At 40.9% G+C, this 27456-nt stretch overlaps 1 protein-coding gene across 1 annotated transcript; it reads left to right on the forward strand.

The window, feature by feature from the left end:
* Positions 1 to 72: 72 nt before the first annotated feature.
* On the forward strand, positions 73 to 27116 carry LOC135073533 (cell adhesion molecule Dscam2-like). Its single transcript, XM_063967740.1, has 20 exons — positions 73 to 221; positions 308 to 497; positions 572 to 717; positions 1599 to 1669; positions 1948 to 2203; positions 2557 to 2703; positions 3164 to 3340; positions 3967 to 4096; positions 4661 to 4839; positions 5737 to 5904; positions 6513 to 6698; positions 7071 to 7265; positions 8126 to 8310; positions 8858 to 8966; positions 9048 to 9194; positions 9326 to 9463; positions 10099 to 10278; positions 23606 to 23704; positions 24580 to 24754; positions 27074 to 27116. The coding sequence occupies exons 1-20, from the start codon at positions 203 to 205 to the stop codon at positions 27114 to 27116; spliced, it is 2940 nt and encodes a 979-aa protein (XP_063823810.1). The 5' UTR covers positions 73 to 202.
* The last annotated feature ends 340 nt before the right edge of the window (positions 27117 to 27456 follow it).

Raw genomic sequence — 27456 nt, forward strand, 5'->3', positions numbered from 1 at the left:
ATTGTTTGCTGCTAGAGTTACAGCCACAATTTATTTATACATTTATCAGCGTAATACCTCAATTAATTTCAGCTTTACGGTATCAGAAGTTAGAACAGCAGATGGTCTGCGTTCGGTATTACAGTTCAGAGCTGCAGAAAGAGCTGATTCTGGAGACTATAGATGCCACGCTCAGAATCAATATGGAAGAAGTGAAATTCTTATGTATCTTCACGTTGAGGGTAAGTAAGAGTGCACGATACTTAATCTACTACTATGACATGAAGTTTAGAACATAATTGTTAATAATATTTTCTTTCTTGCCCAGAACCACCAGAATCGCCTAAATCAGTGCGATTAGGAGGTGTTGGTACTAGGTGGGTTCGTCTTATTTGGCGATCCTTACCAGGCCTTGGAGTGTACTACAGCGCGCTGTGTACAGCGCTTCACTCATTACCAGGAGTCGAGGCCAAGCATACCACTGCCAATTTAAGTTTAGAATCGCTAGGAGATGAAAGGTAATTTTTAAAACGATAGGATAATTTGATATCGTTGCCTGAAATAATTCTGAGTTATCGTTTGGTGATGACAGAGTTGAACCAGACGGCTACAAAACATTAAGCGCTCGATTGGAAAACCTAAGGCCAGCTGCAGCATATTCTCTTCGACTGATAGCCGCTAATCATGTGGGACAGTCACCTCATTCGGATCCTCTACTTTTTACTACTTTAGAAGAAGGTAATTTATATTTTGAATAATTAGGCAATTCTATTTTTTCAAGTTACTGAAATATTTTGGATAGCTTTTAAGTTAGTTACGGAAAACCGACTCCAAAAAACCTACACTAAAAAGTAGAAAAATAATTACTAATTACCTACTTATTTATTAGGACGAATTATTAATATTTATGTAGGTATACCATGATTGATACTTCTGGAGTCGGTGCCAAGATTATGAAACATGTAAAGTTTGCCTGCACCGACTCCAAAAGTATCAATCATGGTATACCTACATAAATATTAATAATTCGTCCTAATAAATAAGTAGGTAATTAGTAATTATTTTTCTACTTTTTAGTGTAGGTTTTTTGGAGTCGGTTTTATTTTTTTTTATAAAATTTTACTTATTTCTTGCTTTTTAGTTAACTAAGTATTACCTTGATGTTACCACTGAAGGTAGGCAGTACATTGAGACCATATTCTTAATGTATATTATAAAAAAGTTCATCCCCAATTTTCCACCCTTGGGGGTGAAATATTTTCTTCAAATTCGCATGAAAACACCCTTTTGATAATACCTATTCAACAAAAAAATAATCGTTCAAATTGGTTCATAATCGGCGGAGATATTGCGTATAAAAAAGTTCATCCCCAATTTTCCACCCTTGGGGGTTGTTTTTTTTATTATTAAATTTAAATGGGACCACCCTTGAGATATTACCTATACGCTGAAAAAAGATTTGTTCAAATCGGTTCATAATTGGCGGAGTTATCGCGTAACAAACATAGAAAAAAAAAAAAAAAAAAAAAAAAACATATGGGTCGAATTGAGAACCTCCTCCTTTTTTTGAAGTCGGTTGAAAAAAACAGAAATTCCTTAATTATAATTTATTTTTTAAGCGCCATCAGCATCGCCACAAAATGTAAGAGTCAGGCCAGCAAATATTGGAGAACTTCATCTATCTTGGTCGGTAAGTTATACTTCTTATTTACTCATAGATTGACCCGAATCTTTCTTTAGAAAAATTATTTTGAATGAAAAATTCAAGAGGCAATAGTTGGAACTTTCTTCTTTCTTAGTTGACTAACACCCATATTTATAAACATTACTATGAGGTCTCACAGTGCGCGTGGACGCACAGGGTCACACACGGACCAATCAAGAGCTCTATTCAACGCTGTGCGTTCGATTTCTGCTTCACTTAAGCAAGTATCGTTTGTGAATACGGGTGTAACGTGTTCTTCATAGGCGCCACCTCAAGACAGTTGGAACGGCGAGTTGCTGGGCTACGTGGCGTCGTGGCGCGAGCTGAGCCGCTTCGAGGAGGAGGCGGGCGAGGACGGCGAGCGCAGCGGGTCTGCCACGTCTCCCGGCTGGAGCAGCGCGGAGATGACATTAGGGGGGCTGCGGTCCTTCGCGCGTTACGCAGTGTCACTTCGCGCGTACAACAGGGCGGGCGCCGGGCCTCCGTCGCCTTTGGTGTATGCTACTACTGCTGATGGAGGTAGGTTTACAATAAAGCGTAGAATATTATTTTGCTTTTAATTCCCGCAACTTACAATAGGTACCTAGTAACCAACTTCATTGCCTATTCACCGTGAAGGAGGCCCCTTACGCCATTTGAGGATGCTTGTTGAGTGTCGAAATGTATCAAAAGTTAAATATCTTTGTTTTGGTTAATCGCGATTTGAGAGAAGAAGTGTAGTGCGACCTGCTTATATGCCTTTATACGGCCTAAGGGTTTGTGTGGTGCCGTTAACATGCTCGCTCATACTAAGCCACGGCTTTCTACAAAGTATCGTATATAATTATTATTAAGGGATTCACTTTTATACATTTAATAAATGCCAAACCCAGTGCCCGAAGCACCACCAACGTCGGTGTTCTGCGAGGCGGTGTCGGCGCGGTCGCTGCGCGTGCGCTGGGCGGCGCCGCCGGGCGCGCAGCACGCGCACTCGCTCCGCGGCTACGAGCTGCACTACGCGCCGCTGCATCTGTCGCCCTGTGAGTTTCATACAAAAATAAGATTTTTTTAAAATGTCTGCTATGTAAATGGGCTTCAGTGCAAACTCAAGCTTTTTTATGCTCACCACAAAAAAAATATTGTCACACTACAGGCTATACTTCGGAAAATGTACGAAGGAATTACACGACCTAATTCCACTAGCCCACTTCCATCACCGGGGAACCAGACGCAAGTTAGCACCACTACAATGTCGACATTTCACCAGATCGCACTAAGCGATTCGATAATTCTCTTGAATGCGAATAGCTAGGGACTGGAATTCCTTGACAGCTGCTGTTTTTCCTGATCACTATAATACGAACCTTTTCAAGGCGAGAGTGAATAATCACTTACAGAGCATATAAGTACTATCCTAGACAGCATCTCGCTTAACATCAGGTGGGATTGCGGTCAAATACCTACCATGTTCTGCATAAAAAAAAACTAAAAACTGCTTAGCATGGAGTGGCGCCGGCGGCGGCATGGTGGCCCGGGCGGGCGCGGGCGGGGGAGCGGGCGAGGCCACGCTGCAGGGGCTGCGCGCCGCCACCAACTACAGCGTCAGCGTGCGCGCGCGCGCCGACCGCGGCCTCGGCCCGCCCTCGCCGCCCGTCTACTGCTCCACCAGGGAGGACGGTAATACACATCACTTTATTGCTTCACCACATTAGCATTTAGGTCTTACAATTCAAGCAGATCAATGTAGACCCAGTTAGGGCACAGCAACCTTTGGAAGGAGTCAGAATGATCTCAGTAGTTTATATATATAGGTAAGAAATTCTTCAAGAGCAACAATCTAGGCCGTGTCTATAACTATTCGTTCGTTCTTTTCAGCCAAATAACGTCTACTGCTGGACAAAAGCTTCCCCCATGGATTTCCATAACGACCGGTTCTACGCCACCAGCATCCAGGTACCTCCCACGACCTTCACCAGATGGTCGGTCCACCTAGTGGGCTTGCCCACACTATCTCTTCCGGCCCGTGGTCGCCACTCGAGAATTTTTTCTGCCCCAGCGGCTACTATTACACTTCATTCATCATATTCATTAGCCATAGGCCGTCCGTTACTAAACATAGGCCTCCCCCAATGATTTCCACAATGGCCGGTTGGTTGCGGCCTGCATCCAGCGCCTTTCCGCTACCTTTATGAGGTCGTCGGTTCACCTTGTGTGACTGTATATGAGCCCTGTTTTGCTTTGACACCTCTTGCACTTGATGTCAACGCCCGATAAGATCGTTTGACTGCCTCTGCTTGGCACAGTGCCGGGCGCCGCGGAGGCGATCCGCGCGCTGGCGGCGAGCGCGGACGCGGTGCGCGTGTCGTGGCTGCCGCCCGCGCTCCGCGCCGGCCGCCTCACGCACTACACGCTCTACACGAGGGAACTCGGCAAGTGAGGCTGCACACTTATTACTTACATATACCTTTGGCAGGTAGCCAATAGCTTATAAGATAGTTAATTAATTTATTGTCCGTGGTGCATATCCTTTTCATAAATGTTACTAAACCTTTGTTTGTCACCTGTCACCTGGCAACGGAGGGAAGTCGAAACTTAACTTCGAACTCCTCCTATGTTCTTCTGATTAACATAACTCTCCTTGCTACACAGGAGTTGCAGTGGTGGGAAAGAGAGGTGGGAATAGTCCCGTTACAAATACCTGCATTTATAGACGGAGAATTTTAAACTTTGATAAAAATGCACTTAAAATATAGGGTGTCTTTTTAAGTATGGATCAAACAAAAAGGATTGATTCTCAAAAAAAAAAATTGCCGTCCCCTTACCAATTAAACTAATGAAATTGATTGATTAGTGATGATAATTTATATAGAAAAAATATTTTTTTGGTTAATCCATACTTGAAAATCCAACCTGTATATCTAGCGTGCAAACTTGTATTTTGATGAGGACTAAACAAATACCATGAAACGCTATTTAAAATAGCTCATACCGCCACAGGGTAGGCGGCGAGTGGTCGCAGCGCGTGGAGGCGGGCGAGGGCGACGAGGCGGCGGAGGTGTGGCGAGAGGTGGTGGGGCTGCGCGAGCGCACGGTGTACGAGTTCTGGGTGCGCGCCAGCACCGCCGCCGGCGCCGGCCCGCCCACGCGCCCCGTCACCGCCGCGCCCACGCAGCACTGTGAGTGCTTCGCCAACTGACAAAGACAAAAGCGTTTGTTCGTTTCAGACAATTCGAATTCTAATAGTTTATTCAGTAATAGCAGGCCTCCGTCACTCGCCTATGCCGGCCGAGATAATTACCTACAGCACGCAACAACTCCAAGTTGCAAATCAGTCAGAGCCGCCACGCGCCTATTGAAACACGCGTACCCATACACGCTCGGTCGATCATCGCCGCAATCTATTGTTCCAATAGCACTGTTATGTATTTTGTGGTAATTGGCCCTTTCTAGGGCACTTATACACGTCCTAAATATAGCTTGCCCTACCACCACTTCGGGACAACATACGGGCTGGTGCTGAGAAGAAATGGCAGAAGAATTGACGTCCACTGCTGGATATAGGCCTTCCATAGGATTTCCAGAATAACCGGTCCCGCGCCGCCCGCATCCAGTCCCGCAACTTTCAACAGATCGTCGACCGACCTAGTGGGGGCTTGCCCACACTACGTCTTCCGGCCCGTGGTCGCCACTTGAGAACTTTTCTGCCCCATCGACCATCAGCTCTGCAAGCTATGTGCCCCGTCCACAGCCACCTGATTTTAGCAATTCTGCGGGCTTTGTCAGTCACTTTGGTTATCCCGCAGAAACTCCGAGCATAGCATACCTACTCCTGAGCTGAGTTTGACACCTGAGCTGACCTTTACGTGGACGTCCCACCTTGTAGGTGGACGTCCCACGCTGCGTTTTCCGATACGCGGCCTAAAGGTATCAGGGAAGCGCTGGACGCAGGCCGCTACCAATCGATCAACGTGGAAATCATTGGGGGAGGCCTATGTTCAGCAGTGGACGTCCTATGGCTGAAATGAGGATGATGATGATGATGATTGCATTAAAACATTTACCCATTGCACCAGTGTCAGTGCGCATCTCGTCGTTCGGGCGCGTGGTGTACGCGCCGCAGGGCGCGCGCGTGCGCCTGCGCTGCGCCGCCGTGGGCCCGCCGCCGCTGCGCCGCCGCTGGGCGCCCGCGCCCGCGCCGCCCGCGCTCTCCGTCACCGAGGCCGGCGATCTCATCATACATAGTGAGACGCTACCTTCATATTATTATGCTTACATTATAATATTATGCATGCTGTGGTTATCGTTTGTGTGGGAGCAGTTAGCTAGAGACCTTTGGCTTAATTGTATTTTTTTATAATTGTGTTTAATACTGTATCTCATGTTGATAGCCCAATAAAATAAATAAATTATGACGTCATTACAAGCATAGTCTACTGCCACTATAGCTCTTTCTTCGTAAAGTTCATAGCACACTTATCAACCTGGAAAGGGATTCGCTGCGAGGTGAGGCGAGGATACGGTGCGAATAAGTGTGCGTTGCAATACGGAGTTTCATAAATAGAATATTGTACGCCTCGAGTTGATACGGCTACGATCCGTTTCCGGGTTGCTTTGTCCTTATAGTCATATCTCATCCTATTATCGACGATACACGATATTTTCAGCTTCCGGATCACATCGTCATTGATAAGACATTGTATAGAATTAGAGAAAACATCTCATAGTGTCTTGTTTTGTGGCCATTTTGGGTTCTAACTTTGTGGTTGTTTTTTTTTAAGTTGGAACCATAATAAATATTTTTTTCTTTCTTTCTTTATTTTCACTGACGATGGCTGTTCGAAACGTTTAGAAGCGGAAGTCAACGCCAACTTCACGTGCTCGGTGCGGGGCGGCGGCGGCGGCGGCGACGCGGCGCAGTACGCGCTGGTGGTGCGCGCGCCGCCCGCCGCGCCCGCGCCGCGCCTCGTGCGCGCCGACACGCACGCGCTGCACCTGGCCTGGGACCCGCCGCCTGACCTCGGGACGGCGTTGCTAGGTACCCACTTATTTCAAAAAATAGAAAAGAATACAAAAAACTTTATTGACACAGTAACTAGTTAACTACGCCACAAGCTTGTGAGGGCATGTCAAGAATGGTCTTCTGCGGACGCCCTTGCAATTAAAACTCATAAAACTCATTTACTTCTGCAAGTAGGATTTTAAAAGGCACTTTTACACCAGTGCCAGTGGTATTGCGAGGAGGAGACACCCACTCGAGTTTGCCATCTTACGAAAATTGAAATACCGTGGTACCAACCTACTTGCCTATCTTCCGTTAACATTACAAAAGAGAAGAAATAGAAAAATCTTAAAAAAGTATAAGTTTTCACCCTTTGCGTGGACAAAAACAACTAGATCATGTCCCCAGGCTACACGGTGTGGTGGACGCGCGGCGGCGACAGCACGCAGGGCGCGCGCGCGGCGCGCGTGGGCGGCGAAGAGACGGCGCTGTGGCTGCGCGGGCTGGCGTGCGGCGCGCTGTACCGCGTCACGGTCCGCGCGCACAACGCCGTGGGCGCCTCGCCGCACTCGCGCCCGCTGCTCGCGCGCACCCGCGGCGACAGTGAGTGTGCTACTTGTTTTACGAGTGAATAAGTCAAAGTCAAAGTCAAAATTTCTTTATTTGTTTAGACTAATAAATAGTTCTTACAAATCGTCATTTTGCTCTTAAGGAGCCTCTACATGTCTCATAATCTTTTTACCCTACCAGCGCTTCGAGACCAACATTTGGCAAGTGCTGAGAAGAAGCGCCGCAACAAACTCAGTCACCACTGTCTGCCGGTTAATATAAATAAATAGAAATAGCAGTAGTAGGTACATTCGATTCAGGAGCAGTTCACTGAATTTACCATGCATTCTTGTATAGTGTATCTTATAATGGGTATACAAAATTGCGTGGTATATTAAACAAGGTAGTGACGTGCTAATATCTAGACTTACAGATTACATACTAAATAATAAAGCTAACTTCATGAGTTTTTGTATATTATCATCCCAGATACCTATTATGATTTTTGGTAAAGACATAAAGGTAGCAGGAAGGCGCTCGACGCAGGCCGCTACCAGCCGAGCAACATAGAAAGCATTGGGGGAGGCTACTATGTTCAGCAGTGGACGTCCTATGGCTGAGATGATGATGATGATATGGATTTTGATACAGCGATAACTATCGTAGAAACGAGAGTCAGGCCCGGTTTTCGCCAAGGCGGAGAAGAACGAAACAGATCGGAGAAGTGTCGGGCCGTCAAATTCTATAGAATTTCTAGAACAAACAAAAATCACAAATTAAAATTGGATTTCTTATTGCAAAATTAAATGACTCCACAAGTACCCACATAGTAGGGTAAACAATACTATGTCGACATTGGATCGTCTCCTTACGAGCTCGATGTCGCCCACCAAGAGAGTTGGCATTGTGCGTAGAGGCGAAGGCGCCGCCGGGCAAGGAGTTCGTGTGGGCCAACAGCACGGCGCTGCGGCTGAACCTGCTGGCGTGGGGCGGGCGCTGCCCCGTGGCGGCCTGGGCCGTGGCCGTGCGGGCCACCGCGCCCTTCGCGCCCGCGCCCGGGCCCTGGCAGGACCTCGTCGCTGACGGCGAGTCTGCGCTGGTAAGTTGCATTATTTCAACTCACACAACCTTATTCACGTAACAAAACTTGAACGACAACAAATCGTTGAATGCGATCCTATCGAGTAATCGTTCTATCAAAATGACCCTTGTGAATACGGATTTAGAACTGTTTTTCAATAGGACGACTTCTGAACGTCAGCGAGATCTTGACTGTCAAAATACGTGATTTAGGTCACAGATTATTCCAGTTATTCATATCAAGTTTGTCCTCGCCAGTGGAAACAACTAGAATCTAATTAATTAAGTTGTCGCCACTCCTCCGGCCGGTGGAGACAACGGCAATAAAAATAAAAACACCAGTCAGTGGTCATACACGCCTGGTGGAGACAACGAGAATAAACTACACAGTCGATCCTGCGTGGGATGTCCCCGTTTGATTTCACTTCATAAGTACATCAGAAGCTATTGACCAAGTGACGAATATTTAAGCATTAAAAGTTTCATAGAAAGTTATGCTTGTAGATTTGTTAGGACTTAGCTAAATAATACTTTTTGTGGTGGTGGAAGTAATATTTCTTCATCAGGCCAGCAATTTGAAGCCAGGCACGTGGTATGAAATACGCGTGGTAGCGCGGTCTCCCGCCGGCGACACACCGGCGCTTTACCGGGCTGCCACGCACACTGTTAATGGAGGTGAGTTATCATTTCTTAAAATGTAGTGTGCGCTTACTGAGGAATTCTAGATTATTCAAATACTACATTTTCCTTATGTAGAACGGATGGGAGAGCCAACGGAGCTACCAGTGGAAGCCAGAAGTCAACTGGCCGATGGCGCTGCAGAAGTGGTCCCCGAGTGGCGATTGAGTCTTGCACCCCTACTGCTCGGTGGAGGGCTGGCAGCGTTATTAGCATCACTGGCAGGTAAATCATTAAGGACAGGGTTAATAAATGTGTGGGCTGGGCACTGGTTGATGACAATGCTGAAAAATTGTTAGAATATGCACATACTGGTAAAATCATAAAATTGACATAACTATACGGTCGGTTGGCAGTAGGTCTAATGCTGGCGCGGCGCCGCGAATTATGCGTTCGGCGCGAATGTTCACTGCACGAGGCGCGCGCGCCGCATCCTCAGCTCTACACTACGGAACCCGGGAAACGGAACGGAAAGACACTCACGCCGCCTGATAGTGAGTAGCATCATGTGGACGTGCAGAGGTTTTGAATTTCTAACTTGCTTGCCTGCTATCTGTCATCCAAAATTTTTAGACTATCGAATGCTTTGCTAGCTAATATTTTATGTGTCTTCGTATTATACAGGATGGAATTTTGTAATGCCACCTGGAGGGAAAGTACTCTTAATACTGTAGATAGAAAATTTTACTCAAAGAAACATTCTTTTTTTTTTTGGAAAGAAATAGAACTACATTTAAAGATTTCCAAAAATTTCCATGCCACACCCGGTAATCGAACCAACTAAAATAAGTTAAAAATTACACCCTGTATTTTTATTGTGTCGATCGTTAGGGTCAAGTTTATGGATGAAATCTCTCCAACAAACTTGATAAATTAAATGAAAGGAAAACCACGAAATCTCAAATTATTTTAATTATTTACAGAAAATTGTATGGTATGGTAGTGAATTTTCGAAAAAATTTCAAAAATATTTGAATGCAGTTCTCTTTGTTTTCAAAAATAAAGGAATGTTTTCTTTGAGTAAAATTTTCTATCTACAGTATTAAGAGTACTTTCGCTCCAGGTGGCATTACAAAATTCCACCCTGTATATCTCTGTGCATTGTTTAACTGCACCGTCCCTTGCGAAGGCGAGCTGCACGAGATCAGCCCGTACGCGACGTTCAGCATGGCGGGCGGCGCGGGCGCGGGCGGGGGCGGCGCGGGCGCGGAGGGCGGCTGCGCGCTGCACCTGCGCACCTTCGGCCGCGCCGAGTCGCTGGACCTGGCCGCGCCGCCGCCGCGACCCAACCTGCTCGCGCACGCTTCTGGTGAGTTACGTGTTCACTATCTCTTAAGCTCGGTTCACACATATCAGTGAAGCCACAGTTCCGTCACAGTGTCCGCTCAGTTCAGTATCAGTGCCACAGTGTTGCGTCAGTGAAATATTTTTAACATTATTTTAAAATGTCAGAGAGCTGTTTCAATATTCTTGTTCAGAAACTATGAAGTAAGTTATTTTGTTTTTGATGCCGCGGCGGCGTCCGTGATCCGACAAAAAATATCGTCGTCAACGAATACGTCCGTGATTGCCGGTGTCGGCACTGACACTGAGAGCACTGTAACGTCACTGACACTGACAAGTGGGGATGCATTCATATAAACTGTATGAAATAATATTTCACACTGTGCCGGTACTGAGCCTGAACTGTGACTTCACTGATATGTGTGAATCGGCCTTTAAAGCCACAGTAACTTACACTGTTCGTTCGTTCGTTTCACTCGAATGACGTCAAATGCTGGACAAAGGCCTCCACGAAGGTCCTGCGCTGCCCGCATCCAGGCACTTCACGCGACCTTCACTAGATCGTCGTTCCTTCGGGGCCTGCCCACACTACGTCTTCCGGTCCGTGGTCGCCACTCGAGAACTTTTCTGCCCCAGCGGCCATCAGCTCTGCTGTTGGTAATAATGTTACTACATATCCAGCTTTAGAGAAAAGGAATATGCAAATGATAATCTAACCTACAATGACAGCAGTAGTGGTTTAACAATAATTATTAGATTCAAATCATTATCTATTGCGAAAAAATGCTCAAATTAAAATTTAAATCGATACTGTTTTGACGCAGCAAGGGGTCAACCCCTGCCTCCCACTAAAGCACGGTAATACTATCTATACAGTATTCCAACTCGGCCATAATTTTGAAAAAAATGTCAAAAGCCCCGCGGTACGTCACGGTATGACAACATGCGATAGGGCTGCTTACCTATAGTACCCATTCTAATAAAATTACATCTGTCTAGTGAGAATTTCTATCTAGTTTTGTGATTGTAATTTTTTTTTATTTAGACAAACAAAATACTTTGTGAATGGAATAGCATAAAAATGCGTGTTGTTTTGTGATTAGTAGATTTAATTTAAAAAAATATACTAAAATAATTTTAAATCTACTAATCATAATAAGTACCTACTTAATGACCTGTTACTTTAATTTCAGGCGGACGAAATTGTTGGCAAAAGCTGGTTTTATACAATATATAATTTTCATTTCAAATCAAACAGACTGAAAATGACAATTTCTGACAGTTAATGACTAGTTTTTGACAAAGATCGTAAATGACGGTCAGTCAAATTCAATCACCTTAGTCATTTTCAACACTAGGCCATCGACGTCCGTTCGGCACATTCGCGACACCCCTAACTTTTGGATTTCGACCACGTCCCGAGATTTGAAATTCGAAGGAAAGCTCGCGTTTCGTCGGTTTATATGAAGTTACAATACTGTATGATATTATTACCGTGACTAAAGTCTCTCACATGAAATCTCGCAAGCGTTCCGAAACGTCCAGGAAAGCGCTACAAATTGAATTCTGCAATCACAAGGCGGAAGCGAAATGATTGTGTCTCTACACAAAACACCCTCACTGCTATAGCTCCTCTTAAATTGAATAAGTATTCAAACATTTCTATGTACATTTTGATATTTCAAAATATTAATTTAGTGCAAAGGACTGGACAGTTTTCCCATCAAGTGTTTATTTCTGTTATCGAATTTTTAGTCTCAAACTTACCAGAAAGGTAGGTGCCATACCAATTCAAATACATTTTTTTTTTACTTGTTTAAATTCGGGTAATAGCAATCTACATAACATGGTCTGAAAACTTTTATAATTTTCCATTTTTCAAGGCAGCAGATTTTATTACAATGCTATCATATTAATTTCATTTTATTTAAGTTATAAAACAAATAAATTGGACATTACTTTAACCAGAGGACTAAGGTCCCAAAAATAAATAAAGAGACTCATTATAGATCAAAGGCACAAAGATTGACTCAGAAGGTCTTTAGCAAACAGATATTCGCGCCTGAACAAATACTGTGTTAATAAACAACTGAAGGTAATCGTATTATTGTGAAGTCGAGTAATTCTATCCGCAAACATCGCCGGTCCATATCGCCTAACAAAGAGCTCGGCGCCCGCTCCAGGCGCTGAGATTGCAATTTCCGCTTCAGCCTTGAATTCATAATCCGCGAGTTTGATTGAGGCCGCGTCGAGGCGCCGTCGGAAGCGGATGCTATTAGATGAGAACTTTATTGTACGAGTACAAATCTAATTCTGGACTGGGCATTAAGTGTCATCAATATTTTTAACAACTCTATATTTAGAAAAACTGAAAAATTTACACGTTGCCGATTTATTTTCTAATTTAATTTCTGAAAGATAAAATAATCATTTTTTTCCTATTAAAGCATCGTCTATAATAATTCACCAAATTAAACTATTTTAGTACCTACCTAGTAAAGTTTTCTAAATTTCCTTGAGGATTATGACCTCTAGCTGCTTATTTTCAGCGGGAGACACTACCAAAATAACGAGTACTTATACAGTAATTTCAGTATTTACTCGACATAAAATTATAACTATGTTATAACCTCCTCAAGTGCATTAACGCCCGTCGTTACTGCGAGCGAATAGAGTTCAGGATATTAAAAACGCCATAAAATAATAATAGTTCATTCTAGAGGCATTATCTCTGGTTCCATTGAGCGAGTTTGCAATTTCCGCTGTGTGCAGTCTCCATTGTGAGAGCCGCTCCGGGGGGAGGGGGGGCAGGTCCTCCGTTCAATTACGTCGCGACTTCGGCCCGCTCGGACGCCGTAACAAATGATGACTGCTCTAAAATCGGAGACTCGTCCTCCACCGCCTTACGCTAAGCCGCCTGTAAGCCGCTGGACGCTTATAGCTTGAATGTCTGCTCGAGTACTGCTTCGCTGTCTAGTGATTCAATTGCAGACAGTAGTTTGTATTTTAAGTAAAATGTAACAATTAGTTGATCTAAACATTACTCGTACAAACTGATTAATTGTTTTAACATAGAACTCTACTTGATGAAAGTAATGTGTAATTGAGTTGTTAAAGTGTAAAAGTTCGACTTAATTTTTTTCAATTTTCATATAAAATCAAAAACAATCTGAAACCGTGAAACAAACATTGCAACATTAAATAACTCCTAACACAAACCCGGTATGTACGTACAATTTCATTTAATACACTTCGTAGCGAGGCATAAATTCCCCAAATGTTCGTAGCAAAGCAAGAAAAATGTAGCACGCGCCGTAGCCCGCGGGACTACGAGAGTGCTACGGGCGTCTCCAAACAATACCTCGTAGCTACACGCTGTATTAAAACATCCCTGCATATTGAAATTTTCACCTGCTGAGACGGCATCGCAAAACACGCTACTGAATTATTTAAATTAATTCTAAGCTGGTGAAAATTCGCATTAAAACACAAAGTTATTTTATAATAATCATCATCATCATCATCATTTCAGCCATAAGACGTCCACTGCTGAAGGCTTAGGCCTCCCTCAATATTTTCCATCTTGATCGATTGTTTTCTCTGCCACCTTTATGATGTCGTCGGTCCACCTTGTTTATAATCTTTTGCTTAAAAATTCTTTTTTTAAATCAAATCAAAAATATTATTTTATTCAATTTTAACCAGTATTTTGGCACTTTAGCGTGTGCTAAAAATGTTTGATTTTATAACCTAATCGAGCCCCAGTCAAGTCAATCTTTTCAGAATGAATACTACATTAAAATTTTAATTTTCATGTTCTGGCCATTTTGTAGAGGCACTCGTAGGTAATTTAATCCTGTCCATCGCTTTATCTTAACTGACCCATATCAAACAGTCCGGCTCAATAAACATTTGTTTTGCACAGTTTACGGCCCACTACGGGACTTTCACGACACCGTGAAACGAACTATCCACACTGGTCTCCAACAACCAATCATCGACTCTATGCAATAAGAATAAGATGATTTCGAAGACACCGGTTGCTTAGAAGTATTTTATGTATATTATTATGTAGTGCTGAGTAATAATGGCCGATGCTACTCAGATAATTTTTAGAGCACCTGATCAAACCTATACCTTGTTGCAAGACTTAATTTCGTATTCATGAACAATTTCGCTTTTTTAATTTGATTGAGGCGCGATATAAACTTTTTATAAAACTTTTTTCAGACCGTCGTCAAGCCTTTCAAAATCTGTTTTATTTAAGCTTTGTTTTCTCAAAAAAGGACTCTGCTAGAAAAAAAATTAGTTTCTTCTAGAAAGAGGGACGTTGACCTCTTTCAAGGTGACCTTGCTTTTATCTTGTACCAAATTGTTGCCATTGCTTAGTTAAAATATTCTTCTTAGTGTAAAACTTTTAATTAGCCCAGGCTTAGTTCACTCTGTAAATCTCGCCGTTGGTTAAGAGCCATTTCACAAAAATATTCCGCGCGAATTTAGGTAAAAGCTGTCAACGCAACGTCAAAAGAGTAAAAAGAACGCTGAAATGGACAAAAAAATCTTGAGCCGTGACTGTATTAAGACTTAATTTAAGTTATTAATTTTAAGATAGAATGAGGTATTCAAACTTGATAAATTAATTTAAATTTTTAATAGAGTTTAATAAGTCTTTTATATTTCGATTCATAATGAAACACGAAAAGGTATAATTTGTAAAATATATATTAAGTACAAAATAAAGACAGTCACATAGTGAAAAAAAAATCTGCCCCCTTACAGCTCCATCATCGGACCCTGGATACGAAATATTCGTCAAGGCGAATCACACAAGCCCAAACTCCATAGGGTTCTATTGTTTTGTTACGGAGGTGGCCATTGCATCTCCTCCAGATCCATTATCAGACAGAGCTAAGAAATAAATAAATAAATATTATTATAAGTAAACAAATAACTAAAATAATTCATCATACTATCTTACTTCTTACTAGTCTTACTAATATTATAAATACGAAAGTTTGTGTGGATGTCTGGATGTTTGTTACACTTTCACGCAAAAACTACTGAACAGATTTTGATGAAACTTTACAGTACAGTACAGCAGTACTAGGCAGTCTGTGTTCAACTATCACTCGGGTCGGAAGTTCCTATCGCAAGACCTTTGGTTCACTCAGTTCCGATATGACTCTAGTGCTGTGTGTAATTATTTTCGTGAATACACTGAGTTTATTAATTTCTACGAGTGGATTTCATTTTGCCTGAGATCTACGCCATGAACCCTGAACCAGAAGAACTTGTCGCCAGCGACAGCGACGCTCATCCATCCCTGGCGTCGACCAGAATAACAATGTATAGGCTATAATTTATGACGATCTGTGACAAACTAAATTTCAAGCGGGTGAAGCCGCGGGCAATACTACATATTTCATACTAGCTTTTTGCCCGCGACTTCTTCTGCGATGAAGTGGAAAACGGTTCTAATAGATAATGAGCACATAATTTGATTTCTTTGTGTGTGTGAATTTCTAATACGACACTGAGTTTCGAACTCAGCGCATTACTTAGCATCTCTCTATATTTCTATGGAACCAAGTTATCTCCAAAATAACATTCCACACCTTTTTAACATAGTCAGGTAATAATTTTAATAAAATACGAAGCACGTCATCTATCAGTAGGATATATGTATATTTTAGAAGTTAATAAATTATGCATAAAATATAAACACTAGAAGTTTAGTTAAATCGTAGAATTTCTGAAAAACAAGTACTAAAATCGTACTGAAAAAAAAGTATTAATATGTTATCTAATTTATTTATTAAACGTCGAATTTTATCAAAGATTTTGTACTAAAGTTTTTGAAAATATTTTATAGCCTACATAGAAAAAAATTAGGATTCTAAATCGTGAGAGAATTTTTTTTCGGAACCTATTGCCTCCAAACAAACAAACAATTAAATCTTTCCTCTTTCATTAGTATAGATTTAACAACAAAGCTTCCCTCTCGAAACAAAACGCTTCTTTTTCTTCTTCACGAAACAAAACTCAAAGCGGATATTAAATAAACAAATCTTTGAACAATTTCACAGCGCCATCTAGTCCAAAAGTAGGCCACCAATATGCTTGTGTTAAGGGTGCTAGCATAATGGATATACTTTTTTATAATTTATTTATTAAATTAAATACATGGTACCTACATATTATACATAGTTACACCCAGATCCGTCAAAGAAATTAAAATTCATCATTTCAATTTCTGCTCGGCCGGCCGACTCTAAACAGCCTCTCGGCATAGTATCAAATGTATTTGGTCGCCGTACAAATCACCGCTTTACGACACGAACGCACGTAAACGTCACGGCGGGAAAAATGACACAGGTCCTGCCTTGACGGGCGCTCGCGCCATACTAATCGATGTCGGCTTGCGCATTGTAATTTATACTGATATTCACATCAATATTTAGACAAAGTGGTTACTAATATTTAAACAATAACTGTAGAAATCAATTCTACAATGAATATTCTTTATTTTGGGATACTTTTATTGCAGTTATTGCTGTGTTTTTAAACCAAAAACCACGATCAAAATGTGACGTTAATCTTCAAATTTACCAAATTATTTTTAGATTTTACTCAATAATGGTAATGAAATTCAAGAATCTATTTCATTAATGGACTACAAGAATATATGTCCGATGATTACTATATATTTTTAAGCTTATTATATTAGCATAAATAATAGATACAGGACTTTGAAAATGAGTCTGCGGCAATTTTTCCGTAAAATGGTTGTGGGACATGGGGCACTGTGAATTAAGCAAAAGAGTTTTAGTAAATCCGTTTCATTAATGGTCAACACCAAGGATTGACCTATCTTTCGCAGTTATTAAATAATCTCTGGGTGTTGCTTAAGATAGTAATTCATGCTTCCAAAATCTTAGAAATTCGCACGAAAATGTAAAATGGCTCTTAATACCTGTTAAGGATCGACAATCAACCTCAAAATTTTTCTCTTTTTTTTTAATTTGATGTATTGTTTCTGTCAAACATTTTTCTATTGAGTCTGTTCTTTGGCTTTTTCATGTCTTGTATCTTTTTAGTGTTAATTACATGTTTTTCCCTTATTTATGAGCCTGAGTATCATTTCCTACACTCCTGTCCACGACATTTTGGTCCGAGCATGCAGAGTAAAATGCGGAGAGTGTAGTCTTAATCATAACACACTTTTTCACAGGATTCCACAAGTTGCGGCAAATAATATATCTGAAAATTCATCAAATTTGCCATGTCAAAATTCTGAAAGTCAAACTGATTTAGTAGAACGTCAACCCGAGACAGACTTGACAACATCAGTAGTGATGGCCGTAAATAATAACATGTCATCGAGTAGTGACAAATCGTTATCTACAAAGGTTTTACTCAAAATTTTACCGGTAATTATTTCTTCTTCGGAAAAAGAAATTCACACTTTCGCGTTATTAGACGATGGTTCTATGGCGTCATTAATTGATCAGGATTTAGCAAGTACATTGGGTCTTGAAGGTATTGAAGAACATATCTTTCTAGGGGGAATCACAGGTTCTCAGAAGGTTGCGTCAAAGAGGGTAAGCTTTAACATAAGAGGTAAACACTGCCCCGATTCATATAAAATTAGCAATGCTAGGACAATTCCTAATCTAAAACTAGCTAAACAAGAGGTCCATCCTGAGATTATACATTCCCATAAGCACCTCCAAGACCTCGATCGATCTTTGAGTTATAGCGAAATAGAACCGAAAGTTTTGATAGGCATTTGTGATTGGCATCTTTTGATTGCAAAAGAGCACCGCTTGGGCCTTCCTAATCAGCCAGCAGCCGTCCGCACGGCTTTAGGTTGGGTGGCGTACGGATCTAGTTCTAGATTTATTAAGTCGTTTTCTAGTGTCAACCACTGCAATATTTCTTCTGATGATGAAGGATTAAATTATATTCTCAAAGAACATTATCGTTTAGACTCAATTGGTATTAAACCTAAGGAACCTTACTCGTCGGAAGAAGTCAGAGCCATGAGAATTTTAGAAGATACAACTCGTAGACTCTCAAACGGCCGTTTTGAAGTCGGGCTTCCATGGCGAGTTGACTCACCAGATGTTCCTGATAGTTATTTTCATGCCTTTAGCTGGCTGAATTCTTTAGTTAGGCGATTGAAACGCGACTCTGAGTATCGCGATCTGTATCAAATAAACATTGACGCCTATTTAACGAAAGATTATGCAGAGTCATGTTCAGACTGTCATGATAACCCAAGTGACGTTTCGAGACGTTGGTACCTGCCACATTTCGGTGTCACAAATGTAAATAAGCCAGGGAAACTCCGAATAGTACATGATGCGGCTGCTCCCACAAATGGCATTAGCCTGAACTGTCTCTTGCTTCCAGGTCCGGACCTATTGCAAAGTCTACTCGGGATATTGATTAGGTTTAGGGAAGGTCAAATAGCTTTAACCGGGGATATAAGAGAAATGTTTTCTCAAATTAAAATCAGAAGTGAGGATCGCAACTGTCAACGATATCTTTGGCGGCCGTTAGGTTTAGACACTCCAGTAAAAGAATTTAGGATGTCGTCGCTTATTTTCGGAGCAGCTTCCTCTCCATTTTCAGCTATATATGTTAAAAATAGAAATGCTGAAGATTTTAGTCCTGAATTCCCCGACGCTGCTATGCACATAGTTAAAAATCACTACATGGATGATTTTTTAGGGTCCGTAGATGATATAGATCAAGCGGCCCAACTTGCGGCTGACATTGTTCATGTCCACAGTCAGTGTGGTTTTGAAATGCGTTCCTGGATTTCAAACAAACCGGAGGCCTTAAAGTATATTCCATCAAACCTTCTAGCTAAAGGAGTTGACAATATTGACATGAATTTAGAGAGCCCTGGTTTATCTGTTCGCGTTTTAGGTATGCACTGGTCCCCGAAAGCGGATTTATTTCTTTTCAAAATCAATTTTCCGAAACCGTTCTTGGGACAGGTAACCAAACGTCAAGCCTTACGTGATTTGATGAGAATTTTCGACCCTCTAGGTTTCCTTTGTCCGATTACGACCTCAGGTAAAATTCTATTCCAAAAGACTTGGCGATCAGTATCTAGCTGGGATGAAGTCTTGCCCCTTACCGATCAAACTATGTGGGAGGAGTGGTATCGATTGGTAGCGACACTAGAATCCTTTTCTATCTCGCGTTGTTATTCGACCCTTACTAACCCCATTGAGGTCGAATTGCACGTTTTTTCGGACGCCAGTGACGACGCTTACGCAAGTGTCGCCTATTGGCGTTTTATTTATACAGATGGATCAGAACCGGATCGCAGATTTTGCAGCAAACAGGTCCGTTGAGTGGCACTTCATTCCACCTTCAGCCCCATTTATGGGTGGCATATGGGAAAGGTTGGTCGGATGCGTAAAGAGATCGCTTTCTGTAACCTTGAAATCCAAAGCACCGCGAGAAGAAGTATTTCACACATTATTGTTAGAAGCAGAATCTGTGGTCAACTCCCGTCCATTGTCGCATGTTCCGGTGGACAATGATGATTTACCAGCATTAACCCCGAATCATTTTCTCATCGGCCAATCATCGCCTATGCCCGGACCTTTCAACCTAACTGAAGGTGACCTCGTGGGAAGAGCAGGCTGGCGAAAAGCTCTCCGTCTTTCTGATCATTTTTGGAACCGGTGGGTGCGTGAATATCTACCGGTTCTAGCGCCACGACGAGGAACGGAAGGCCCTAACAGAAGTCACAGAAGTAATCCATCCGTTGGTGATATCGTCATAATTTGTGACGGAAACCTTCCCCGAAGTGTATGGCCTAAAGGCCGAATCTCAAGATTGTATCCTGGAAAAGACGGTGTGGCAAGGGTAGCGGACGTGACAACCGCGGGTGGCGTGCTGAAACGCCCAGTACGTAAATTAGCCCTACTTTGAGTTTTTAATTGTTTCAATTTTAATTGTGTGTTTTGTTTCTTAGTTTAATAATGTTTTAAGTAATGTTACGTAAGTTTTATTTCACAATGTTGAGCTGATGATATTATTATGTTAAATTAGTGATTACTTCCTTTTGTAACAATCGAGGTTCATAAATATTTAGAGCTGCCTCGTAATATCCCCTCGTGGTATTCTCGTAAGGTCCCGTAGTAGGTCCCTTACGGGGAGGGCCATGTTAAGGATCGACAATCAACCTCAAAATTTTTCTCTTTTTTTTAATTTGATGTATTGTTTCTGTCAAACATTTTTCTATTGAGTCTGTTCTTTGGCTTTTTCATGTCTTGTATCTTTTTAGTGTTAATTACATGTTTTTCCCTTATTTATGAGCCTGAGTATCATTTCCTACACTCCTGTCCACGACAATACCCATGTCTGAATACACGTTCTGACGACTGGCTGTGCATAAGAATGCAAACGCAAAGCGTGGGCAGGCCTCCCACTAGGTGGACCGACGATCTGGCGAAGGTCGCGGGAAGTGCCTGGATGCAAGCGGCGCAGGACCGGTCTTTGTGGAAATCCTTGGGGGAGGCCTTTGTCCAGCAGTGGACGTCTTTCGGCTGAAACGAACGAACGAACGAACGAATGTTCTCAAAAAATATAAAACCAATACACTTTTATACAAAAAAATGATTATTTTTTGAGTAAACAGTATAGCGGTCCCACAGACCGCACGTCGCAGACGACTTGACAAAAAAATCACGTCGTCGGTTAAAGGTTAAATAAAACTCCTATGGAAGGCAGGAAACTTAATAACCTTAGTTTAAAAATAATGCATTATACTCGTAGTATCTGAAAATAGACATACATTTTAAATTATAGCTATTTTGACTGAAACACGTCTAAAGATTTGGAAATAAACCACAAAGCCTGCTTAAGTATCATTTTAATTACTGACGCAGCGAGTAATCGAGTTCACAAAGAATAACTATTTAATAGAGTTACCCACTCCGCAATTTAAGTTACAAATTGAAATATTCTAGTTTCATGTAGAGTGTTTGTTAGCCCATGATAAGTTCAAAGTGTATTTAAAATACCTAAAGCTGAGTTGCACCACCTAACTTTAACGGTAACTATAACGATAACCGGTGGTTTTTGTTTAAAGTTTGACAGATTTTTGACGTTTGTCAAAGTTAAAATAAGATGGTGCAACCCAGCCTTAGGGTATATAATTAACTTTTAAAAAAATAAAACCGACTTCAAATGCGTGAACACAAAAAAAAAACTAAAAATTAAAAAAGTTCTACCCTTGGGGGTGAAATATTTTCTTCAAATTCGCATGAAACCACCCTTTTGATAATACCTATTCAACAAAAAAATAATCGTTCAAATTGGTTCATAATCGGCGGAGATATTGCGTATAAAAAAGTTCATCCCCAATTTTCCACCCTTGGGGGTGAATTATTTTCTTCAAATTCGCATGAAACCACCCTTTTGATAATACCTATTCAGCAAAAAAATAATCGTTCAAATTGATTTATAATGGGCGGAGATATTGCGTATAAAAAAGTTCATCCCCAATTTTCCACCCTTGGGGGTTGTTTTTCCTATTATTAAATTTAAATGGGACCACCCTTGAGGTATTACCTATACGCCGAAAAAAGATTTCTTCAAATCGGTTCATAATTGGCGGAGTTATCGCGTAACAAACATAGAAAAAAAAAAAAACATACGGGTCGAATTGAGAACCTCCTCCTTTTTTGAAGTCGGTTGAAAACATACGGGTCGAATTGAGAACCTCCTCCTTTTTTGAAGTCGGTTGAAAAGGGTAAATGTTTTTTTACCAGCACTTTAAAATATTGATCGATGATTTAATTAAACACTAAACAGTCCTGAAATTACCCTTATTCGAGTCAGTTATTTAATAAAGTTTTGAAAAACGAAAAAACCTAATTTGAAAACTTAAAAAAGTTTCTCAGAAGGTTACCGTTTTAACAAGCACCATTTTTGAGCGTGTAATTGAAGCCGGCTCCGGCATGAGGGTATGATAAAGGGCGGGTTGTTTTGAGCTCTTCGGTTTACGAGCTTCGTTAATTGTGGCGCGGCGGCGCGAGGAGCGCTGCTAGCCGGGAGAGAAGAGCCAGCACAATTTGCTGTTCAAATGACTGAAATGTTTCCACGCTTACATACAATTTTACGGGTTTTATTTAACTAACAGCCTGATGCAATATCCGTAAAAATAAAAACAAAGTTATGAAATCATTAATGAAAAAAAGACAAAGTATTACGAGTATGATTAGGTACTTAGCCTAGTTTTTTGCGTGAAAACCAATTGAAAATACGAAGAAGGAAGAAGGGTTGGTTAAAGGGGAAGAAAATAACAGTAATTCCTAAGGTGTTGTTCTCGTCAAACTGTGGCCCGAAGACGGGTGGCCGTCGTAATAAAATAAATATGCTCGCAAACAAACGGCCCGGCGTAAAACACAATGGACAATAACTACATAATTTTATTCATAAAGATGTCTTTGTGTTTTATTTTACTTTATGACTCGGGTATTTTGTCTAGACAATGCTAAATAAATGATTACTAGCAGAGGTATCTTTAAACTCATAAAAAAATGAGCACAATGGTCAAAAATAACTAAGTATGTACACATGGCCACACTGTTAACTATCCATTTCCGTTTGTGCTTTCGCTCTAATCAAATGGTGTTTCTTTGCGATAGAACGAGATGACATGACTGGCAATGGGCAGTTAACACTGTTGCCAATAGTACGTACATGTATAGTAATAACTAAAATATTATCTATGTAAAAGTTAAATACTTCTGGTAGAATTTTTTTTTCTTTATTAAGGAAACAAACAGCATGAGTTTATACATGTGACCTTAAAAAATAAAAACAGTACAGTAGCCTAATCAGTTTCCACAGATAAACTTTACAAGTTAATCGAAAGTTATGCAGAGTGCGAGCAATTTAAAATCACAAAATATAAAAAAAATGCACAACAAAACCTTACATTCTTAAAAGTGGATTAAAAAAAATCTTTATAATAATGAAGATAAGTTTGAAATCTATAAACCCTTCAATAGGCGACAAAACTGCGCCAACTTCAAATGAAATATGTCGATATCACTGTAAGCATCATTATACTTATTACTAGCTCTTATAAGAAAACTGTTACATCTGTAATAGTCTTGCAAACAGGGGTTGAAAACGTAAACTTACGCCTCGCGCCAGGTCTAGAACACTTCAGAGCCAGACTGCTTAACAAGAAAGGAGAGTCGACTAATCCGTGACGTGTAATAATGAATTTGTATTAACCTAAAAAATGTTACAACATTTATATTTTTAATAATAAATAAAATAAAAAGTAATACTATTTCCGTATCACGCAGAGTACGGGCGCGCGCGCGACAGCGACTCTGAGTCGAGCGGCTCGCCGTGCGCCGCGTGCGCCGCCGAGCTCTACCGCCTGCCCGCCGCGCACCTCTCGGGTAACACCGCCGTCTTGCGTACCTCAGCCTTTCAATTTGATACATTACTCATAGTTAAGCAACAACAAACGGAACGGAACAACTTTTTTTTTTGGTGCAATAAATATAAATCCATAGAATTTTAGTCATTTTAAAGCTTCCCAAAATTATTTCTTAATTTTAATTGAACTTTTTATTTTACATTCAAGTCGCTCACAGTTTTATGATATTTTTTTTATGTTTAATTTACTAAGTTTTCGTACCACTTGAATCCAATAATATACAGGGTGGAATTTTGTAATGCCACCTGGAGGGAAAGTACTCTTAATATTGTAGATAGAATTTTTTTCTCAATGAAAACATTATTTTATTTCTGAAAAGAAATAGAACTGCATTCAAAGATTTCCTGAAATTTGCTTGCCACACCCGGAAATCGAACCAACTAAAATCTGATAAAAATTACACCCTGTATTTTTATTGCATCGATCATTAGGGTTAAGTATAAGGATGAAATCTCTCTAACAAACTTGATAAATCAAATGAAAGGAAAACCATGAAATCTTAAATTATTTTAATATGTAGAGAAAATTGTATGGTATGGTAGAGTTTTCGAAAAAAATTCGAAAATTTTTGAATGCAGTTCTCTTTCTTTTCAAAAATTAAGGAATGTTTTCTTTCAGTAAAATTTTCTATCTATAGTATTAAGAGTACTTTCCCTCCAGGTGGCATTACCAAATTCCACCCTGTATATTATTGGATTCAATTGGTACGAAAACTTAGTAAATGAAACATAAAAAAAATATCATAAAGCTAAAATATGTGACCAGAGCCTTAATTTAATATTTCTTATCAATGTTAGTTTGTTCAAAACCATTATCAAAGAGTGGTTGCTACAGACACGCTCCCGGCGATGGAGTCGAGCGCGGACGACACTTCGTACAGCGCGGGCGCGGGCAGCCGCGGGGGCGCGCGGGGGGAGGTGCGGAGCGCGCGGGGCGAGCGCGGCGCGCGGGCGGCGCGCGGTCGCCGGCGCCGGGACCACGCGCGACACGCGTCCGGGCCCACTGTCAGGTATAGTACACCACACCACCAAAATCACCCGAAAGATATACGAATATGTACGAATCAATGTAACCTTGTTGGTGATCAAATAAATAAATAAAGATGTCACCAGCTAGTGAGAGTATTAGGGTAGAGACCCTGTTTGTGGCCGCTGTTCTATTTTTGGCCACATAACCTAGGCGCAGACCACCGACTTTTCGTCGGCCGATAGTTGAGTCGGGCTGTTGATCAGTATGTGAACACGTATGGATGTGTGCACACTACATCGATTTTGTATCAGCCGATTCTTCATACAAATTGGAAATCGATACAACTATCGGCCAACTAAATGTCTGTGGTCTGCGCTTAGGCTTAAGGTTGATTATGAGTATCAAAAATGCTATCGATAAAACTGAAGACTAATATTCAGATAATTCAAATTATTATTATTTAATTTTCTAATTTATATACTAACTAGCGGCCGCCCGCGACTTCGTACGCGTGGATCCCGTTTTACCCCCTTCACCTATCTTACGCGGTTTAGATTTTTCATACAAAATTATTTTCCTGCTAATTCCCGTTCCTGTGGGAATTTCGGGAATTCCTTTTGTAACTAAGCTTTAAGTTTACTAAGGTACCTATATGCCAAATTTCAAGCGGCTAACTTAAGCGGTTTAGATTTTTCATACAAAAGGATTTTCCCGCTAATTCCTATTCCCGTGGGAATTCCTAAGTATACTATAACCTGCCCAGGAGTATGAAAAATAATTGTACCAAGTTTCGTTAAAATCTGTCAAGTAGCTTTTGTTTCCATAAGAAACATACAGACGGACAGACAGACAGACAGACAGACAGACAAAAATTTTACTGATTGCATTTTTGGCATCAGTATCGATCACTAATCACCCCCTGATAGTTATTTTGAAAATATATTTCATGTACAGAATTGACCTCTCTACAGATTTATTATAAGTATAGATTAAAATGTGCGTCCTTCTTCCCTGTAACTTTTAGTATGCCCGACAGGGTCTATCCAATATTATTTTTGTAGATCCTAATGTAACGCGTGGAATAGCAGTAAAAAGATTGAATTTGAAAATAAAGAGTGGCCAAAAACGGTGCAAAGATAGCCAAAACCGGTTCTTCTACCCTATTTTAGAATAGTTTTTTTAATGCCATCATAAAATCTGTTGGTTTCATTTTAGTTTCTTTACGAATTCATGTTTTGTTTGTAGTATGATGAATACAAAAAATGTATTTTCAATAATACCTATTACAATTAAATTTATAATTTTGTAAGTGAACTTTCAGATTTTCCTACGGATATGAGTCATGAACTCATTTTCTCAATCGGTCTACAATTTGATTCAAATAATTATGTTTCAGGTGTTAACTGTATTTTAATAAGATAGAATTTCAAAACTTGATGGAAATGTAAAATAGATTTTTCTGTTTTTGATAAAGCCACCGTTTCTAAGAGGATAAATACAGAAGGAACACTAGTTTCGGTAATATAATAGAGTCCCGGAACTAGATCCCGACGCTCCCCACCAGCATGGCTTCGAGCTTCGTAGCGGGCGGCTGCCGGCCTGGAACACCTCCGACCTGTTATCCACCACTGTTACTTATAGGTTTTTTTTTAAACTAGCTCTCTATTATTACTATTTTACGAGTTGCAAGAGAATAGTTTCTCATAAAATAATTTTGATCGAAACTATACAGTCGTACATAAAGTACATAGTTTATTGTAAAGTTAGTTTTTTTGGACCAGAGTCTTAGACACAATCTACAATCTCAAATCTACAAGCCAAGAGCTTCCTCGTTGTGGATAAAAAAAAAAATTCACGTTATATCCACGTTGATTCTAAAATATTCTTCAAGGCGACTCTGCCAGTTTTATAACAAACCTAACGTAATAACAAACCTGAATGGTGGATAATGGGTCCCAGCTTGCATGCTCGCGTCCCTGATCCCGAAAGACAATGGCAGCGATTTGGAGCATTGTTGGTTTAACAGATTGGACAGCGCCAGTTCAATATCCTGATTCATTCTCGATGCATTGAAACTTTATAAAGCTGAGCATTTATGAATATCTGCGCATCCTCCGCTCCGCATGCCCGCTGACGCGGATGTACTCGCTTTAGGAGTAGCCTAAATATCGTTTGTGTACTAACCACGAAAAGCATTATTCTGAAAATATAATTATTTATCTTAGCGCTACATAGGGTGAAGCTTCATTAATATTATACGTGACACTTTTGCGAGGTTTTCCAATGTCCCCTGCAAGCCCAGTGGTTAGCACACAACGGCCAGCGCAGACGGTAGGCAGTAACGCGCGGCGTGTTGCAGATACTTCGCGGCGGGCGCGCAGCCGCGGCAGCAGGCGCTGTGAGCGCATGTACATACTCGTCCTAGCTCGTAAGCACGTGTTGTCCCCGTCTGACTGAACTAGTCCTATTTATTAAACTACTGCGTTTTCATACTGTGATTTTATTTGCCTCCCCAACCCGTTTGGCCAGCGTGGGGAGGAGTACCTATTGGCCAAATCCTCCGTTTGTCTGTGGTAAATTGGAGAGGGTCGTCCTCACGCAGTGGAGACTAAATGGACCTAATGATTTTATGATTTTATTGACTCTTGCAATTAGTGCACTAAAAACAATTTGTTCGTGATGACTAGATTGGTAATAAGAAAATAACCGTCTCTGACAAACCACATACTAATAAATAAATAC

The sequence above is a fragment of the Ostrinia nubilalis genome, chromosome 1, assembly GCF_963855985.1.
Source record: "Ostrinia nubilalis chromosome 1, ilOstNubi1.1, whole genome shotgun sequence".
NCBI classification, from domain to species: domain Eukaryota; kingdom Metazoa; phylum Arthropoda; class Insecta; order Lepidoptera; family Crambidae; genus Ostrinia; species Ostrinia nubilalis.

Coding starts and splice junctions, on each gene's coding strand:
- LOC135073533 (XM_063967740.1), top strand. Junction 5,905..6,512: donor CGGCGATCTCATCATACATA/GTGAGACGCTAC, acceptor CGAAACGTTTAG/AAGCGGAAGTCAACGCCAAC. Junction 10,279..23,605: donor CCTGCTCGCGCACGCTTCTG/GTGAGTTACGTG, acceptor CGTATCACGCAG/AGTACGGGCGCGCGCGCGAC.